Source organism: Gouania willdenowi, chromosome 10 (assembly GCF_900634775.1).
Source record: "Gouania willdenowi chromosome 10, fGouWil2.1, whole genome shotgun sequence".
Classification (NCBI taxonomy): domain Eukaryota; kingdom Metazoa; phylum Chordata; class Actinopteri; order Blenniiformes; family Gobiesocidae; genus Gouania; species Gouania willdenowi.
In genome coordinates this window covers 36,938,541-36,959,685 of record NC_041053.1, presented here as the reverse complement: position 1 = coordinate 36,959,685, position 21,145 = coordinate 36,938,541, and the positions used below count along the sequence as shown (strand labels likewise).

General features: G+C 36.4%; 2 protein-coding genes across 2 annotated transcripts in view; both read left to right on the top strand.

The window, feature by feature from the left end:
• anxa5a (annexin A5a) overlaps positions 1–21,145 on the top strand; it is a 1,189,405-nt gene that overhangs the window by 615,937 nt on the left and 552,323 nt on the right. The gene's annotated exons all lie outside the window — the stretch shown is intronic.
• The window catches only part of fstl5 (follistatin-like 5), a 266,604-nt gene that overhangs the window by 172,847 nt on the left and 72,612 nt on the right, over positions 1–21,145 (top strand). Inside the window, exon 8 of the mRNA XM_028458956.1 lies at positions 15,500–15,620. Within this exon, the coding sequence (XP_028314757.1) occupies positions 15,500–15,620 (121 nt within the window). The remainder of the gene's footprint in view (positions 1–15,499; positions 15,621–21,145) is intronic.

The window sequence follows — 21,145 nt, the reverse complement described above, 5'->3', positions numbered from 1 at the left end:
CAGCCTGGATATTGGATAAGAGATTGGATCAATTCTTGAAAATGGTTTACGCAATTGGATTAGATCAGTGTTTCTTAAATAGGGGTACGCAATGGCACTACTTGAGAAAAAGAGAGAGGAAAATTAACAAATAAAAGCAATACAAATATGGGGTTTTAAAATGTTGATCTTTAGTTAAAAATAATAATGCTAAATATTACCAGCAACTCACAAGACTACAACAAAAATTCAAAGAAAAATATACTGTATAATAAAAACAACAGACAAACAACAACAAAATACACAAAATGACACACGTACGAAGAGAGAAAAATACTTACTATTACTAGCAACACACAAAACTACAACAAAGACATACTGAATGAGAGAAAAATACACAAAATCACTACAAAGTACACACAAAAAAAACAGAGAAACATACAATACGACATTAGAAACAACACTAAAAACACACACAGAGAGAATGATTTAAATAGTGCCAACAACACACAAAAACAACAAAAAAACACAAAATAAGAGATGATAAAAAGAACAGACAAACAACAACAAAATGACAGAAAAACAAAATCATGATAGAAATGATTTTGATTAGAACATGAACTGAAAATAAAAAAGTCAATCTTGGTCCCACACCAGGAAGGAAATGATGAGAATTCATAAAATCTATAGAAATAAATCTATTGAGGCACTAAATACTGTTTCATTCCACTTGTTTACAAAATGAGATTCTTTAAAATGTGTGTTATCACTCATTCATTCCATCATTATGATCTATAGTGGTTTTTTCACAGAATTCTGAGCAAAATGTTCTAGTCAGACACAAGAGGTTTACTTGAATTCTGAAGTTAGAGAAAGGGGGTATTAGAGCAAAAAAAAGTTTGAGAACCACTGCATTAGATCACGTAATACAATCTTGGTTTTGATTCAGATCAAGCCTTTAGTTTGGGTTTTTATTTTTTTTAGAACTTTTTAGTAGGATTGGGATCACTTCTGAGAAAATATACTTTGCACGGAGAACAATTTAAGACTGCAATAATATATATATATATATATATATATATATATATATATATTATTCCTCAACAGAAAAAATGTCATTGTAGGGCTACATTGTATATGACATTACATTATTATGTTTTTTAAAGTGTGTTTAGGAAAGGGCAGTGGTTCTCAAACTTTTTTGGCCCAAGAACCCTCATGCTCTTATTTTCTGAATTCAAGTACCCCCTTTGTTGGACTTCAACAATTTGTGCATAATTCTATAAAATTAACACCTCGAGCGTAATTATGGAATGAATGAGTGCTAACACAATCCCAATGTAAATAAGTAAAATGAAACAGTATTTTAGTGCATCCTGAACTAATTTATTTCTTTAGATTTTATCATTTCTGCTCATCTACCGCACGGTGAGCGACCAAGACTGACCTGTTTATTTTCAGTTCATGTTTTAATCAAGATCATTTTCATCATTTTTAATATGATTATCTTTTTTACCTTAAAAAAAACAACATAGTTTTAGGGTTTTCATAATTTTCCATTTTCTCTCTCACAAGTACCCCCTGTAGTGCCATCACGTACCCCTATTTGAGAAACACTGGTTGAGGGGGTACATGGCTACAGGTTAAATGACTGAAAGGGCACAGGACTGTGGGAAGTTTGAGAACCACTGTTCTATATCATCCAGAAACAATTTGGTACAATATTTTGACAAGAATCAGGCAGACGCTTAGATTGGTATTAAACACTGATCATTGGTTTGTGTTGTCGAGTGCTGACGGTAACGTGGGATGTCAGCTTGTGTTCTGGTGTCTGTGTTTAGAGACTCACTGTGAGGGACATGGTTTTCAGACAAAGAATGAAAATGAAAGGCAACACCAAAGGGTTTCAGCCCCAGAGAAAAGACCTACTTCTTGAACCGTGCGTTTTCATCTGTATGCGTGGCCTCATACGGCCCCCTGTGTCACTTCCTTACAACTTCAAAAAGGAGCGAAGGAGCATTCTTACGTGGCGCGTACAGAAATAGGCATGAAAACGATCTTTCACTGTCATGGCCTTTTTCATCTCTTTGTGCGTGAGCCTGACCAAGATGAGTGCGACGATGCCGCACATAATTAGGTTAACATTGTCACTGTAGATAAAGAGATACCCAGCAAAGCCATGAAAAGTTGATGACCCTTAAAATGAGTAAATGGCACCCCAGCTGTCACCAGCCATTGTTGAAGGGTGCCAAGAATGACTGAGATGAGGACAAGATGAAGATTGTATAAGTAATGTACATTATCTGCTCGACCTACAGTGCGACAGCTAGCGTGAGAGACAACATCAGAGAAACGTTGAGTTCAATGTATTTGTGAAAAAACCACAGAGAATGTTTGAAAGGATTCAACAGGAGGAAAAAAGCAAGATGCAGGGTTTCCTAAGGCCATCACTGACTTAGTTAAGTTTTTACTTTGTTCAAACTTTTAAAATCACACATTTTTTTGGTTTAATCTCAACGTGTCAGTGTCCTGACCAGGACTGTGATTGACCGGAATCATGTCTGTCCCCAGAGACTTAAACTGGATAACCTTTAAGAGTATTTTCAATTCAAATATCACTTGATAGAGAAAAGCTTCTCGTCACAATGAAGTAATAATCAGAGGTGAAAGAAACATGCATTACACTACAAGTACTCAAGTTACTCTAATTGAGTTGCTTTTATGGGTACTTATTTGTGTATTTCTTCTAAATCAGTAATTTTACTTGTACTTAAGTATGTTTTAAAATAAGTAAAGTAATTAGTTACATTTCTACACCCAACCGTTACTGAGTGAATTATTATTTTTAGTGTTAAAATGATCAACGGACATTGTGAAACTACAAAAAACGAAATGACCAGACAACAATCCAATGCATCAGATCATAGCCGACCAATCAGATTAAATGTAATGCACTGCGCCAAAACAGCGTTGATTTAATCTATAATTAGAGCCTGAGCTTTTTTTAACAAAATTACATTTTGAATTTAATTCATTGGTGTTTTATTAAAAGAAATTGTACATTTTGACAAACCTTCAATAAATTAAGTTCCAATTGTGCAAGATTTGGTCTCTTGACATGAGATATTCACAGTACGCAAGGGAACCATTTCAAAAATAAAAGCACTTCAGTATTTTATGTATGACTTACTTGTTCTTGAATACAATTTCAATCAAGTGACGGTACTTCTACTTGATTAGGATATATGAATACTCTTTACATCTGTTGTAATAATGATAAGTAAAATAAATGAAACAAGAGCACTCAAAGAGCGCAAACCTCCGCCAAGTGCCAAACCATGATTATTCGTTTTAAAAGTGACCGAGTACAAGATCAATATGTGCTCATTTCATCCATAAAACTCATGGAAAACACATTTCATGCCGACATTGCAAAGATATTCAGAGACCTTCCATTGTGCTATTGGCAAAACTTCAGGTTCACTTCAAAACAAGAGCCCTGTTTACAAAAGAGTTAAAAAAAACTAATGGAAGACAAGAAGAAATGTTTTTATTTTGAAAAGGGAATATTTGATTTTTAGCTTGAAGCAGGTCTCAGGACAATTTTACATTCCGCTTGCAATGCATCATGGGACGATTGAGTATGACTAATGTGTCCACCGTGCACACTTAGGAAATGTCCCGATATAGCAGTGGTTCTCAATCCATTTTGGCTCTTTCTCTCATTTTGCTTAGAAAACAAATTAAAAACATCTACAGAGCATAACAATGGAATGAACGAGTGACAACACACATTTTGAAGAACGTGTGGAAAGAAACAGTATTTAATCCAGTGGTTCCCAACCTTTTTTGGATCGTGACTCCATTTTGATAAAGAATTTCTGGTGACTAAAAGACATTTTTTTCTAGAATTGTTTTGTCTTCATTATGTTTGAGCTCAGATTTATATATATATATATATATATTTTAGTTGAACTAGATTTATATTTCACAAAGTGACAGTATTAGTTATAAAAAAAAAAAAAAAGTATCAAAAATCAATTTAAATTTTTCAGAAATGTCAAGCTACCCTATTTAAACTCCAAGTGACACCACATGGGGTCCCTACCCCAAGGTTGAAAAACAATGATTTAGTGGCTCCTGAATAGATTTATTTCTATATGTTTTATCATTTCCGGTCATATCACGTCTGGAATTGGACCGAGACTGAGACTTTATTTGTTAATGTACTTTTCTCTCTCTCAAGTACCCCCTGCAGTGCCATTGCGTACTCCTCGGGGTACATATACCCCCATTTGAGAAACCCTGCGATATAGTATACATCCGGGTATTTCTCGCGTACTCAATCTTTTCATACTATCTAATGTGAAGGCACCACATACTCATTTTGACGTCAGACCTAGTATGAGTAGTACGTTAGTAAACCATTTCCAACACAGTCAATAACAATATTTAATGTATTTTTACAGGAATCAGGGTTTAAGACATTAATTCTTAAGAAAACAAAGCAGAAATGCCGATTCAGCAACAGTTACATTGACCTTGAAGCATTCTGAAGCCGTCGATGAACTTAATTTCAAAGCTTCTGCATAAACTATATTGGATATATCTGTGTGTCGTGCAGCACGCTGGGTTGAATCCAGCGTAGCTTCATGAAATGGGACAAACAGCTGCGGGGACTAATCAAGCACTTCCCACTTAAAGAAGCTTGATAGACTTTGAACCCCGAGGATTGTGGGATTTCATTTTTTTATTCCGTTGATACATTGCAAAGCCTGAGTTTACAACCTCGGCTTCTGCACAGATTACTTCCAAAAGCAGCCGTGCTGACAGTAAACAGCAGGGAGTGATTCAGAACAGGAAAACGGCTTCTGGTGAATCACCAAAGAAAGGACACAGCAGCAGCATTGAGTGGAAACACCAGTGGAAACACGCGCCGCTTCATCAACATTCAATTTTGGATCTCAGATTGCTAATCAATCATTGGTGTTTAGAGAGAGGAGAATGGATTTCTCTCTGCACCACATACACAAACCCAGGCTAAATAACCTTATAGGCAATTTCGGTATAATTGCGGTGTGTTAATATTTGTGCTTCTGAGCCGTCAGCCAGCCATATTCCAGTGAGAGCTGCACACACGTCATATCATCATTACTTAACTAAGTTTTTAAAAGTAGGTCATTTTAGAATATTTGTAGACATTAGGAGTCAGAGATTAGATCATTTTATCCTGGTGGGAGTTCAGCAGAGACACCAAAGTTTGACAAAGCTCTGCTTACTATAAGTCCATGAGGTTGACAATTGCTTCATACATCATCCTCATCCCAGACTGTCATCAAATATTCACAACTGATATATATATATATATATATATATATACTTGTATACTAATGTATATGACTTTATATGGTCTCACATCTATACATGTCTATGTTTTTGTAGCACAGGGGTGTCAAACTCATTTTAGTTCAGGGGCCAAACATGGACTAGCTTGACCTCAAGTGGTCCGTAGATTTTAGGTGGGGGGAAAAGAACAAGTTTTACATTATTGGGCCGTTGTTTTCAATATCAGTTCAATTTATTTATTCATTTATTTATTCATTTATTTATTCATTTGTTTATTCATTTGTTTTCTTTAACCAATTTTTGTGTAATTTAGAGCGGTGGTTCCCTATCAGGGGATACACAGAAACATTTGTCACTTTATTTTTTTAACATTATAGATCTCTTTTTACATGCACACAGACTTCTTTTTTCTCATCCATCAATAATGATTTGTGGCACAACTCTCTAAAATACAACAAAAGTTGAAGTTAAAATTCGAAAATGAGCAAAACATCAGAAATAAATGAATAAAAAGGCCTAAATTCAAGGTTAATGTTGGACAAGACACAGGAAAGTGTTGTATGGTGTGTATTAATCATTCATTCATTCTTCTGCAAAAGAAATGCTTATTTAACCATTACAGCTATTCGCCTGTTCTGACATGTCACACCTGTTTACTGCTTTTTGTAAGGACAAGCTGCAAAGCAAATGTTAAGTAATAACCAAAACAACACCTGTTTTCCACAGAAGTTGCTAAAACTAACACCTCGAGGTGTGAGCAGTCACACTTTAGGTGTAAGAAATCACATTTTACTTAACAGGAAGACAACGCCTTGTTATGTATCACGTGTTAACCACAAACAACAACTAGTGTGGAAACCACCCTTTATGAACATCTGTTATGCCAGCTGGGCCTTGACATCTGTGTGAACTTTTGTCCTATTTTTCTATTCGCTTAGGTGGTCAGATCATGTATTATGACATATTATCACGCCATGCTTCAGGCTATATATACCACTGATTATTGTGTTCGGGGGCTTCTTTTTACACGGACATTCTAGTTGTTCATGAAACCCCCTTCTTTCACTATCGGCTGATAGTTTAAGACTTTGATACTTTGAAACTTTTTGATTGACTTTTGATTTTTGTAAACCTATAATAAAAATTCATTAACTATTAAGAAGCCTACTTGATTAAATTACCCGCCTGCAAACACCCACATCTGAGACGGTGCCTGAGGGGAGGACACACTTCTAGGCCTCTGGTAAGTGAGGTGCCCTTGGTATCCTCTTAACAGGGGTGCCCGGGGTGGGCCAACTCATGCTGTTGTGAAAAAGAGTTGTTTCCAGCTTCGACCTATATTGGATGGGTCCTAATATTAATCCCACAAAACTATAGCGAGACTACTCATAAACCTAAGATATGATAGACTTCCAATAGGAGGAAGTACACTTAGTCCTTTTCTTTATTAGACAACAATAATAGAGAATAGGCAGCCAGCTTTGGAGACAAGGTAGAGGGGGAATTCTTGTTTGAGTAAGACAGTTTTAGATCCCCTGCCGTCATAAAGTCCCACGGGCTAAAGACAGAAAGTGTTTAGATGAGCCTGCAGACACAAATCAATAATGTAGAACATGAGCTAACGAAGTACTTGCGATAAGAATTGAAGACTAAGGGGTACATGGGGTAATAAAGTTTGGGAAACACTGATTAAGAGGAATTTTGTGGAGTTGTTTTTGAGAATTTGCAAGATTTGTAGAAAAGTTCTTTCCACAACTTGCAATTAAAAATTACTGCATTCATGTGATATAAACAAATAAAAAATGTATTTGTGTTTCCCCCTGCGGGCCAAATCGAGTGCTCTAAAGCAGTGTTTCTCAAATGGGGGGTACACAATGGCACTACAGGGGGTACTGCAGAGAGAGGGGAAAATTAACAAATGAAAGCATTAAAAATATAATGTTTTATATCTATACAAAATCCAAAAAATAAATAACATACAAAACGAGATAAGAAACAACCAAATGACATCGAAAACACTCACACTGAGATAGAATAATTTAAAAAATCCCAACAAAATTCTAAAATGACAACAAACACACACAAAATAAGAGAAAATTATAGCGAATAATGAAAAAAAACAAACAACAAAATACACAAAATGGCAACAAAAACACACAGAATTATAATGAAATCAACAAATCTTACATTAGGAGGGAGAGGACCATAAATCATAAAAACTTTAAAAAATAAACATATTCAGGAGGCACAAAATACTGTTTCATTCCACTTACAGTATTTACAAAATGAGGTTGTTTTTTTTTTAAATGTGATATCATTTTTCATTCCACCATTATGCTCTATAGTTGTGGTTTTGTTTTAATGAATTCTGAGCAAAATGTTGTAGTAGGACAGAAGAGGGTACTTGGATTCAGAAATAAGATAAAGGGGGTACTTGAACCAAAGAAGTTTAAGAACCACTGGTCTAAAGGAGCAGATTTGGCTCCTGGGCCTTGAGTTTGAGACGTGATTCAAACCATAAAAGACTGGAGAAAAAAAAAAAAATACAGTTATGGTTAAAAATGTGTTTATTTTTAGCTCAAACACTGCAGCTTTCACAGGAACAGATAAAACAAATGAAACACGGTTAAAGTTTTTGCCTTTTCTTATTTCGTCTACTGAAATCGATGTTGTGATCTACCATGTCGCCCAGTGTCTTACGCTGCTTGGTTTTCCTAATATTTCAGCACGGTCGAGGTGTTGTGTGTGAAACACAAACATTGATCTGAGGATTGTGTTGTGATAAGTGTGAATCTCAGTGTTCCTGGTCTGTTGTTGGAGGTGAACCATTAATTCAACAACATATTGCAGATAACGTAAGTCCCAGTGAATTGCACTTTTTATTCATTTTTATTACAATCCCAGCTTTTATCAGGAGGATTGTGTAATGAGAGCTGAGGTTCATTATAGAAATATATAGATCCATTGCCTACCCACGTGATAGGTGCACCACTTGTCTTAAAGTTCCGTCAGTTGTACTTTAGCTCATATTTATTTTTAGCTACCCCACTAACCCTTTTATTCTAGCCCTATCCCAAACCATAACCCTCAGCAAATACCCTAAAATGTTTGTTTTTGTCAGTTATGTATTTTTAAAGGTGGAATTTGCCGTGTTTAATGTGTAAAAATGAAAAATTATATATGTAAAAAGTGGGATTCAAATCCACATTAGCAGAAGGAAGAATCTTTGAGTGCGGCAACTTAGACCTGACAAACTACTCTTAACTATTTCATCTTAACTTATTTGTATTTCACATTAACCAAATCGAGTTTTAACTACACAGTTAACATGGCACATGAAATAAGCTTAATAAATACATTCAAACCCAATAAACATTCCTTGAATTGTCTATTAAACAATAAACAATTTGCAAAACTTTACAAATAAGTGATCAAAAAATGCATTCAACTTATAGCTCCGATATAGCGCCTATACACAGTATGGGCCGCCAATTGTATAGTGCACATGCTAAAATAAGCACCAACTTTTTGCAACATTTAGCAACAAACAACTTTTAAAAATTGTATGTGATTTTTTTTTTTTTTTTACTTTTGACCAGATTTACAGCAATGTTTGAGAAACTTGTAATATTTACTTTTCTCATTCAAAAAAAATGTCAGTGTTAAATCTAAATGTTTAATATTCAATCTAAATGTTTAATATTCAATCTAAATGTTAAATATTCAATCTAAATGTTAAATCTAAAACTAAATGCTGACCGCGAATAGCACTCGTTCGCTCAGTGAGATTTTATTTTGGTATTTTGGGTGAATTTGCATATTATCTAAATGTTGAGTTTCACTTGTGATATTTAGATGTAATATTTACATTTAGGATTTATATTTAACATTTAATATGTAGATTTAGCATTTAGATTTAACATTGTTTAAAAGTAACATAAAATTAAAAAAAAAATCACATACGTTTTTTTAAATGTGGTTTGTTAATAAATGTTGCAATAAGTTGCTGTTTATTATAGCATACGCAACTTTAAAAATGGCACTCCATACCTATACTAAAGAATGTTTAAGTGCATGTTTCCCGACTTTTGACTTTTGAATGAATTGTCCAAACAACAGAAGTTTTATATGAAAGGCTCTTACCATGAAATGTCCATCCAACCATATAAAGATTCTTTCACATCAGAGTTCAGTCCAAACTGAGAGGAAAATAATTATTTTAACTTTAGCGGCTACACAAACACTGCCATTACCCCTAGTTTAGCCACAGTGACAGGTTAATGTCAGGAACAGAATCAGGTGTGCACACTCACAAGTGGGAGGGACTTCCACCTGGCCCCTCCCTCTGCTTAGCAGGAGGGAGGGAGGCAGCTCACAAGCACTTTGGAAAGAACAAATCATTTAAAAAATGGGGTGATACTTTTTTCTCTTTCCAAGCCTTGTCTGCACATGCTGTCAAAGGTCAACACTAGTGCAATCTTTTTACGACAGCAATGCATGTTTTGTTATTGCAATTAAATAAATGAATGTATTTTATTTCATAATTGTGAGCACCAGCAGCCCTCACTAAGAAAGGGCAAGAAACACTTTATTAAAGGCAGAATATAAAAAGAGAGAGCAGTGTTATGCCGAGGTGAGGGGGAAGGGAACAGGGAAGAGGGAGTCAGGGTTGGACAATGGAAGGGGTGGGGAAGAGTTGAATTTTTTAAGGTGAGGATGAAATGTGGTTTTAGTTGTGCATAATGTGCTTATTGTGCTTATTATGTGTAATCAGTTCAGCCAGTCTGGTGACATGTGTGGAGAAGGTGATGCGGGTGACAGAGCACCCAGTGATACTAAAACCCGCAAACATGTCAGAGACAGAGCAAATTCTGCCCCGTACTGCATGCACAATCTGTAATATCACCAAGTTTATCATTTTACCAGTTGTTATAGTTCTTATCTTTACCAGTGAGCAAATATTTATTCCTCGTTATTGTTTTCTAGAGTTACTGGATTGTATTTACTGATTATTAGTTCCAGTTGTAATTCATTATTTATTTATGTTTTAATTATCATTATTTAAAAGGATACCTCATTCATATATGTTCATAACAGGAGCTATGCACAATAATAAAATAAACCCCTATTAAACTCTGCAAAACAATAACCAGGAATAAATATTTGCAGTAGCTCTAACTACTGGTACAATTATAAACATGGTGATATTACAGCCTGTGCATGCAGCACGAGGCATAATTTACTCTGTCTTTTGTCTCCAAAATGTTTCCGAGTTTTAGTATCTCCTATAAAAATGTATTGTCACACCTCCGTGTTTAGTTTCCATTGAAATTTTGGGAACTGTTTAGTCCCATCAGATCCCATGGCAATTCTTACGTTGTTTTTACTTAATTAATGACCATTACATCATTTCTTCAGCCCTCAAAGCTGTCATTGCACCTGTAATAAGTGATGTTACCCACACGATAAGCTGTGAGAATCGATTCACTCACTTTGTTCTCAATCACTGCAAATAGTTCTGCACCTGGATCGTAATCTGATGAAAAGTGTTTATGAGACATGATGGTTTAAGAAACGTTTACAACTTCGATTTGTGAAAAATTGAATTTTATAGCTTCTACTAAAGGCAATAGCAGGAGGTAAATTACAGATGTTTTGTGGCAGTTGAAATATTTGCATATTATGTAGATTATATTAGGAATTGTATTTTTTTCAAATGAATTTTGTATAACAGGAACAAGTGGGTCTGAAAATGGATGGATGGATGTAATGAAAACTTTTGACCACCATACGCGAACTCTGCGTATGGTGTGTACCTCGCTTAATAAGCTTTCATGACTGTTATGTTCTTTCACTCAATAAGACACTAACAGTGCCAATAACCTTGTAGAAATCACACACACTCAGGGAAAACATGCATTTTGTACCCTAGTCTGTCAAAATGAAGGTATGATTCATAATAAAAACATATAGAATTGACTTATTGTTAATGCGGTGGCTTTTCATCAACACGTGAATGGTTCAGTACTGGATATCCATAGGCCTTATAAATTCTGTTTTATTTTTTCCCAAATTCCATTTTCCACTTTAATTTTTACAATTCTCACAGAGCACCGCTGCACTACACAAAAAACACAGGCGGAGCTTCACAGGCACAGCAAAGTTAAACGGGCACTGGAGGCTCTTTAGTTGGGAGTCAGTGATGATTTGCATTGTTTTAGAGGGTGTTTTTAATGCAGTGACGTACAGTCAGGGTAGGCAAGGTAGGCAGTGCCTACCCAAGGGTGAATTGATATTTTGATTATTTGATTAATTATAAATTATATATTTTTCCATTTCCAATAGCCTCCAGTACCTGCAAGTTTGAAAGTGTCTGCATTTTGTGCATTTCATAGCCCAAATTACTAAACAGTGCTATTTCCTGGAACAGCTGCACAGTCTCACTCCGCTGTAAGGCAGAGGGAGGACAAAGGCACGTTGCTCCTCTGCCTCCGTTCCGATTGCGTGTTTTTACGTGTTTGTGCATGCGCAGTCAGGTCCCCAAGATGACAACCATTTACCGTAGAGAGCTGCCTTTGGACGTAACCGCGCTATGCTAAATGCTATACATAAGTTCACAGTGCATTAGTGAATTGATGCCATGTGACCGCTGCTGCTATGTTCTCTAGCGAGTGGGCGGGATAACACTACAGGCAGGATGACAGCGCTAGAGACGATAGAGAAACTTTTTTTGAGGAAAAACGACAGCTTTTAAAAGATGGGAGACCAACACCTGAGCTACTAGAGCTTCAGCAAAGGAAAAGTCAGAAAATGTTTCATACTTTTCACAGTGAATGGTACAAAAGGAAGGATTGGCTTTGTTGATGTGCCTCACTGAGGCAGTTCTGAGTTGGTGTTGTTGTCTTTTTCTCCATGTTTCTGTGTTTCCAACACAAACAACGGATGCGCTGCTCTGTCATGAGATTTATCTTGTTGGGAGAGTATGGAGGCTATATTAAATAATTGTTTATGTTTCTTTAATGGTGTTTTACGATGTTGATTTTGTTAGATGGTTAAATGCTTGTACATGTGGATCTTGTTGGGTTTTTTCTTTCTTATGAATTTTATATCTTGATAAGCGCATTGAGATGACTTTGTTGGAAATTGCTTTATACAAATAAAATTGATTTGAATTGAATTAACACTTGACAGCCGAAACATATGAAATTGTCATTGGTGGTCTCGGTTTGCAACGTGCCTACCCAACCCTAGTGGTCACGGCACGTCACTGTTTTAATGGTTTAAGATGAGTTTAATGCAGCTAGGACATGAGGAGGGAGGGTGGTGCACCTAGTAAGCAGTCCCTGGAAACATTTCCCCCTGAAAAAATTTTTCTTTGCCCCACGGTGACAACGTTTCATGCTGATTTTGTCCATTTACGCGTTTAACTGCTTTCATTGGTCGATTCCGTGATTCCGCCCGCGATTCCGTTAATGCAGATTTTATAGGGCCCTAATATTTTCTAAAATAGCCTATGAAGTCTATTAGTTGAACAAAGTTTTTTGACATGAACATATTTTCTGTAAGACCGTGTCACCCGTGCTGGCTTGCCAACGCTGAGGCTCTCCTGTGTTCTTCTTTTCTGAGGGGACTCAGCTGTACTGACAGCTTCATTAATTAGACTTTGCTGAGGGTTAAGGCCCTATGTGCAAATCCACCTCCACCTGCCCTTGCCTCCCTTCTCTGATGTCCCAGTGTGTGGTCATATACCTTTGCTTTTGCTCTCAGAGAGTGATGTGGTGCTGATAGCTGAGGTGAGGGTTGGCAGACACAGGAATCATGTCAACAGCTCGTTCCACCGCTCTGCGTTTCATTTTTCTCCCCATTCATTTTTCATTTAAGAAGGTGACACAATATGCTCTGAGCCCGAGGGGGCCAGAACGCGCCATCGATTTGCCCTCATATTGAGAAGCACTCATGCTTTACTCGGTCTGAGCTGGTACGTTAAGATCAGAGAACAAACTTATTAACACACTGCTAGCCTGTAAACATGTCGACTGACTAACTTAACTTGTCTGTAGTCGTTTAAGGGCAAAGCTGGAGGCTGGGACTTAAAGTTCAGATGTGATCCAAAAGTTAACAGCAGCTTAAAGGGTGAAAATGTTCTTTTTTTTCTTATGAACTGCTTCAAAACATTATTATTATTATTATTATTATTATTTTTTTTTTAGTTAGAAGATGCACTAAGCATTTAAAGGACTCAGTAATTGCCCTCAGAGCCAAAGTTCACATGACTTAAAGTCATGTGGAGGTTTTTTTAATGCGCAGCAGCAATCAGGGACCAACACGTTTCACCACTTGGCCTTCATCAAGTTTGTCAGCGCTGATGCATACTTTAAATCCTGAGTGAGAAGTTGTAGTGCATCGCAAACAGAGGAGCTATTGGAAGCACTTTTGTTTCTAAGTGGTCCCTGAAGATTTGTTTTGTATTTGCTTGACGTAGGTTGTAGGTTGTGTGATACAATAGCTTCTTGTTGGAGATTGTTGCCTTTGTTATTTCGCTGAAAAACATAATTACACAATTACATTCAAGGTAGATTTAGGCTTTGTCTACAAGTTGATTGCAAGTCATTCAATAGATAAGGGTGAGTTTTTTGCCACTGACACCAAAACGAAAAGTGGTTTATTTGTCTTTATTTGTGATATACAGTATCCGTGTGGAGGTGTGGTGCATCAGCCACAATTAAAGGCATTATCTTAAATTATGTGATTATGTCACTGATTGCTTAACATCTCAACAACAGGATGTAAATATTTTTTTAAAATGAGTAACTAAATCCAAAACCTATAAAACAATGTATTTTTTTGTATTAAGTAATGTTGTTGATTAATCAGAGTCCAACTTGTTGCACATTTGGACACAAAAGGGTCTTCCAGGAATGCATGGGTTGTTTTAACTCTTTAATCTTCATAACCGAGAAACATACATCAGCAGCCGCATCGTATATTACCTACAGGCGATCTGAGGACCCCTTCCAGCCACTTAGCTGCCCCAATGTTGCCTGTATGCATCCTTTGCTTTGTAACGCACTGTCCAATATTATTAGTCAAAGTATTTCAAAGTATTTTGTTTTCAAATGTGACTGCCCTCTATGGGTTAAAACCAGACTATTCCTATTGAAATTAGCTATTGGCTAAGAATGGTGGTTTGTAATGTTTTGTTGGCTTCTTATATTACTGATAGCCCCGCCCCCCTATAAAAACGAGCAACTGTGATATGTTTTTTACTTATTATGAAGTGACCAAACATTGTTTGTAATACAGTTAAAATACCTTTTTATCCAGATGACTTTCATTCTTAAGAAATAAAAAATGAAGTCCCAACAATACAAAAACAAAGTGCACCAAAATGAATTTTATTACGGTGTAAATCTAACAGCAGAGGAAATTGTTTCCTTTTTGTCTCATCAGATTTGTCACACCAGTCCTTTGTCAATGAACTCAAGGGCATTGGGGCCTTTCTTCTTTTCCACAGTTTGAACTTTGCTTTGCTTGTTTTCTGTATGTCTTTCACTCGCCCAACAATCACCAACGCAGCCTGGATTACACCTACAATCACGAGTAGGCTTCGGGTAAATTACAGGCTCTGTTTGGTGAAAAGGCATCATCAAGTTGTTTTTATGTGAAACCAAAGTCTAACAATTCACACTAGTCTTTTTTAGGGGCAGTGACATTTCAAACAAGCAGGAGCTGTTATTATATTGTGTGTAATGCTTGTATTTCCTGGATTTGTTTAGAAAGCAGCTAACTGTTTAATTAGCACATGAATCAATTGTAGCCTCAGTCCATTTCCTTCCAGTCCCTTTTGTCTGATTGGAAGCAATCATCAGAAAGCCAGAGAACAATTTATCTTCACTGTGGCTTTGACAGTAACCCTCCTCTCGTGTTACGTGGGAGACTGAACGGCTTCAACTTCTAACTTTGATAGATGGACGTTTATCCCACAAAGGGTTGTTTCTGATGACACGCGATACTTTCAATTTCCTTGTCAATGTATCACTCTCACCTGCACACTTCAGACTTATTGTTTTCTAAGTGTTGATGACAAAACTCAGATACTTTTAATTATAAACTGCTTTATTTCAGATATACATTTGTTTCTGTGATGATTTTCTTTTTTGTGTGTGTCTGGTAGGACTTTGGGGATGATGGCTCATTGTACATAACAAAGGTGACGACTACACACATGGGCAATTATACCTGCCACGCTGATGGATACGAGAAGCTGTTTCAGACTCACACTCTCCAAGTAAACGGTAAGAACCCTCTGAATCTTCTTCATACATCATATCTTTAACATTACGGGTTTCCTGATTTTTCACTTATAATAAGATACCAATATTGCAACCTTTGTATTGACCGATGTCGATCGTAACTGGGTTTTCTTTGCCTTTGTATATGCGCAAAATCTGAATAGCGCAATATAAACTGGTGATGGAAACGCCTATTTTTTATAATCGCAAAAACATTTTTTTTTATGCCTCGGGTATTAAATAGTGTTGTTGATTCTCGTCCAACTCTTGACATTTTAGTCAAAGCATTTCAATTTGGCGAATTTTTTTTGTCAAAATGTAAGAGTGACTGCCCTCTATAGGTTGAAACTCAGCTATTACAATCACATATTGGCTGAGAATGTAGGTTTGTGACGTTTTGGTGACTTCTTACATCACAAACCACCACTGTTGGCCCCGCCCCTCCAATAAAAACTATAGCACCAAAACAATAGTGAATAGTATAAACTAATTGGAACATCACATGCACTTGCTCGCTGTCTATTGATTTTTAAGTCGTTCGCTGCCTTTTCCTCTTCAGTGCTGAAAACAATTAACATGGTGCAAGGGAATCATCCATCTTGCAGTCAATGTTTTTCAGTCCATCCTCTTTTTCTTGTATTAATCACTTTTACTCACGATTTTCAACACCAAGCCTTAGGACGTCACACAAGCCTTGTTTTAATGTGAGTGAAACAAAGAATTTGTTCGTACAAAGAAATACAATACAAAGTAATAGGAAGGGAGGAAAAATAGATAATTTGAAAAAATAACAGGTCATTGTGGATGTAGCCTTGGGTTATGACAAATTGTGTCTGTGTATTTCTCTCGCATCACTGCCCTAGGGGTAAATGATACAAAAAACCTTTGTATTCACATTGGTTTCCCTGATTAATGTCTGTATTTTAAAAGCTGTGTTTGTGCAGTGCTTTGTATGAAAAGGGTACACACACGATTGCATATACTCTCTTGGTTTTTATTGAGAACATGTCACAAATGTCATTGAAGCCTTAGATCAGGGGTATCAATCTGATCATCAGTGGGTCACTTTAAACATCCTCCATTTTGTAACCAATTTCTTTTTCATTTGGGGAAAATTTGGGAAATAATTTGGGAAAAATGCACAATTTAGAACACATTTGGAGTTCTTTAAACAATCTCACATTAAAAATGACTGCATGGGAAAACTGAGTTAATTATTTGGCAGAGGTGTAAAGAGTAGTGATATATCCTATTCAAGTAAAAGTATAGTTACTTGAATAAAATTGTACTCATGTACAAGTAAGTCATACATAAAATACTCAAGTACAAGTAAAAATTAGCTCAATTAAATAGTATTCAAAGTAAAAGTTACTAATTACTTTCAACCCCCACGTTTGTTTTTGGTAGTAAATCTTGCCACGGTTCCTTTGCATACAGTAAACATCTCATATATAAACTTAAAAAGGAAGAGACCAAATTTTGCACAATTGGAACTTAATTTTTTTTTCCACAAAGGCATATATATATATGGTAAATGGTAAATGGACTTGATTTTATATAGTGCTTTATCACCACACTGAAGCAGTCTCAAAGCGCTTTACACATCAGCTCATTCACACACCAGTGGGACAGGGCTGCCATGCAAGGCGTTAGTCGACCACTGGGAGCAACTTAGGATTCAGTGTCTTGCCCAAGGACACTTCGACACTTAGTCAGGTACTGGGATCGAACCCCCAACCTCTCGATCAGAAGACAACCCACTACCACCTGAGCCACGGTCAGGTGGTAGTGGGTAGGTGGTACTGTAGATGTATATATATATATACATCTACAGTATCTATCTATCTATCTATCTATCTATCTATCTATCTATCTATCTATCTATCTATCTATCAGTACTACTACTTGAGTAGGATATATCAGTACTCTTTACACCTCTGGTTATTCCTCTTTGGGGTCTTGGGTGGGAGGTAAACACCCTGGACAAGGCGCCAGTTCATCACTGGGCAAACGTAAGTGAACAGGCAATCACTCACACTTCCATTCACTCCTACAGGCAAACTCGAGACTCCAATTACCCTAACACTCTCTCATTATTGCCTGTATTGATGCATGAATAGAAATAATCACAAGCTTGTTAAATGTGTTATAGGCTATCGTTTTTTTTTGTGTGTCACAAATGTCCATCCTTGCCTGTGTGACTATATCCTGAATTAACTGTTTTAAGCAGCTGTAATGACCACCTGACCATGTGAGCGCTAAATCTGTAGCAGCTCACAGGTAATGAAGACGCGCCAAATCAAACTATTTTCTTCCTTGGAGGCGTCTAATGAGCATAATGTAAATAAACTGTGTTTGGTTAGAAATATTGTCATTACATTTGACAGACAGTTGGCTCATTGTCATTCCTTTTATGTAGCAGGGTTGGGTTAGTTCCAGTGATACACATATTTTATCATGGACAGTGGAGTGTGTGTGCGGGGGCACGTGGTGAAACTCTGGAGACCAGTGACTTTTACTTGTATTAATTATTGTAACTTCTCGATGACCTTTTACAAGGCTATTGTGAGTTTCACATTCACGGGGAAGTCTTCAGAGGTTTGTTATCCATCTGCCATGACTGCTAAGATTGTCTAGAACTCAATTAAGAGACAGTTCTAAAGTTGTAGTCCTGGGAAAAAAAAAAAGGAATGCAACACCAGCAGGATATGTCTGGGGAGGTGATTTTTGATTCTTCTGTAACTCAGGATTAATGAGAAGATCACGAGGGGTTTGAATTTTGATCCCTTCTTGTGAATACAGATTATTTCAATGCAAATTTCCAACCGGTAGTGGATTAATGTGCATTAATGGCTGCCCTTCATTTATTCTCCACCTCACCCCAATAAAAACCATTGTGCTCATCTCATCATGATTCTGGCTATGTTAAGTCTGTTGCTCCTATTCATTAAGAAAAGTCTGTCGAGTCGACTTAGTCTTCTTCCTTTCGTGATTGCACTAGCCTCAGTTTACCCACAGGAATCAATAGAGATGCATCTCATTTTGTCCTGTGGCTGCTATGTTTGTGAACTCTGCAGCTACTTTGGCAGAAAACAAATCATTACCTGGTGGTGAATTAATGAAAGTCTTAGTTGAACCATCAGAAACATTTACCTGAGCAGCTTCGTAGCCAAAAAAAAAAAAGTTGGTGTCTCACACACAGAAATCTACATTTGCTGAAATAACATGCTATTTTGTATTTTTGTTTGGTAATAGGCAACAAAGGTTAGACAAAACTGATTGTGGCACACGAGGATAACTCACAATGAGAAATACAATTTTAAATGATGACACACAATAGCAATCTTTAAACAACAGGGTGTTTGATTTTATGGAAGAAACTATTGAAATAAATCACATTAATGTGGTCACACAGAGCTGATACCCATTTGAGAATGTATTGACTGCTCTTTGTACGTTTATCAGCTATAAGCCTTCTTGCTTTATTTTGAAAGCACAAAGCCCATGGTAAAATGACCAACTATTAAAACATGCAGGCCAAGACACAACAACGTTTCAAGGTCAAATAAATCCCTTCCCTTGCTTTATTTTTAGTTACTTTTGCAATTTAAAACCGGGTTTTAGAGTAACAAATTCTATGTATACATGCCTGGTACATTTTGAAATATCTATTACTTTCTGTTCCTTTCTCTTTCTTTTCTTTCTAGCTATGAAAAAAGAAAGGAAGTTGCCTGGCACCTTTTGAAACTTCTTTTAAATTGAAAGTACAACATTTTGTTGTGTCCATTTACACATGAACATGAATGACAAAAAAAGATCCTTGAATCCATGAATCATTGTTGAGGTGAATTAGACAAAATGCTTGAAGGGATGAAAAGGAGTGTGAGGTTCTGTCATGACAACATAAATATGCCCCCATATAGCATTTGTTAAGAAATGTAGATGTGCACCAGTAAAGCCCAGTAACCCTAAACCAGAACAATCGAGTCAGAAGGTGAATGGACACATAATTAAATACCCTTTTATCATTTTGTCACCTGGTCTTTTAGTGGTCTGGCATAGGAAACTATGGAGGTTGAGGAGTGCCACAATAAGGGCAAGGCAAGGCAAATGTATTTGTATAGTGCATATCATACACAAGGTAATGTGATTTAAATGATCAAAAAGTGCAATGAAAAACATTCAACAGCTTAAAATCTATAATTAATGTTTTAAATCATCAGGAAAATAAAATAAAATGAATAAATACACAATTGATTAATTAATTAAATGTGCCAATAATTAATTAAATGTGTCAATAATTATTTCATTTTATATTTAATTTTCATTTTGAAAAGTCTGAAGTATAAATGTTTCACTATTTATTTATTTATTTATTTATTTATTTATTTCATGGTCTGGTGTTGCAGCACTTCATGAATTAATTGTATTTGTCAATCTCCCTTGTCAAAGTCTGTGGGGGCGGGGTTAACATCAATCCAGCCAAATCCATTGCTTTGGTCTTCACTCGTTCCAATCATGGCCGCTACGATGTGTACATGAACTTTCAGGGGTGGGAGATCATGTGATCAGGGGTTATTTTGTCTTAATTGTTTTTACATTTATATGGGGATTAATTTAGGATGTGACTTGAAAAATGCATTTGTTTATTAGAAAATCAGTTATCATTTGAAAAGGATGTGAATATTGTTTTTGTTTGTATTCCTTAATAATTGTTTTTGGTTTAATTTAAACCACACCCATGGGAGGGGCTAACCTGTTAAAAGCAGTGTAGGAAGCTGCATAGAGGGCAGTCTTTCTCTGGAGGTGCATGTGGGAGCCAATGTACCTGAACATTTCTGAAAGCCTCTCAGCTGGAAGTAGAGCTGGGCCCAGGTTGTGTTTTTTTTTTCTCTTGATGTAAATATTTGTGTTCCACTGTAAATATTGAGCACCGGCACCATTTTTGGAAAAATAAATGAAAGTCGACTTGCCATATGGATGGTAGTGGTTCTTCCTTTTGAACGAAAATCGAACCCCGCCACAGAGACTTTAGACCTCGCTGAGAATGTAGAAACAGGAATATAGAACAAAACCAACGTACAGATTGTATAGCGCCACCCAGTGTATCAAAATAATGTTTGCTAGCTCTGCCTCAATCCATTGTAAGGGATCGATTTAGCTTGACTTGATGTGCAGGAAACCAATCAAGTGTTAGGAAACCACCCACTGACTTTGACAAGCGGGTTTGACAGATGAAATTACATAATGAAGTGCTGCAAAACCAGACCAATGAAATAAATACATAATTAGTGAAATATTTATACTTCATACTTTTCAAAATGAAAATGAAATATAAAATGTATTTAATAAATTATTGACACTTTTAATTTGTAGGAAACAAACCACATCAAGCGTAAAGCCTCCCCCTTTGCTAGCAAGAATTAACCAAGGAGCCTGTTTTTGTGTTATCACGAACTGTGTAAACACAACTGCCCCCGTAACTCTGAGATGCAGAACTAACCCCACTATGTGGTCTTTGAACTTCT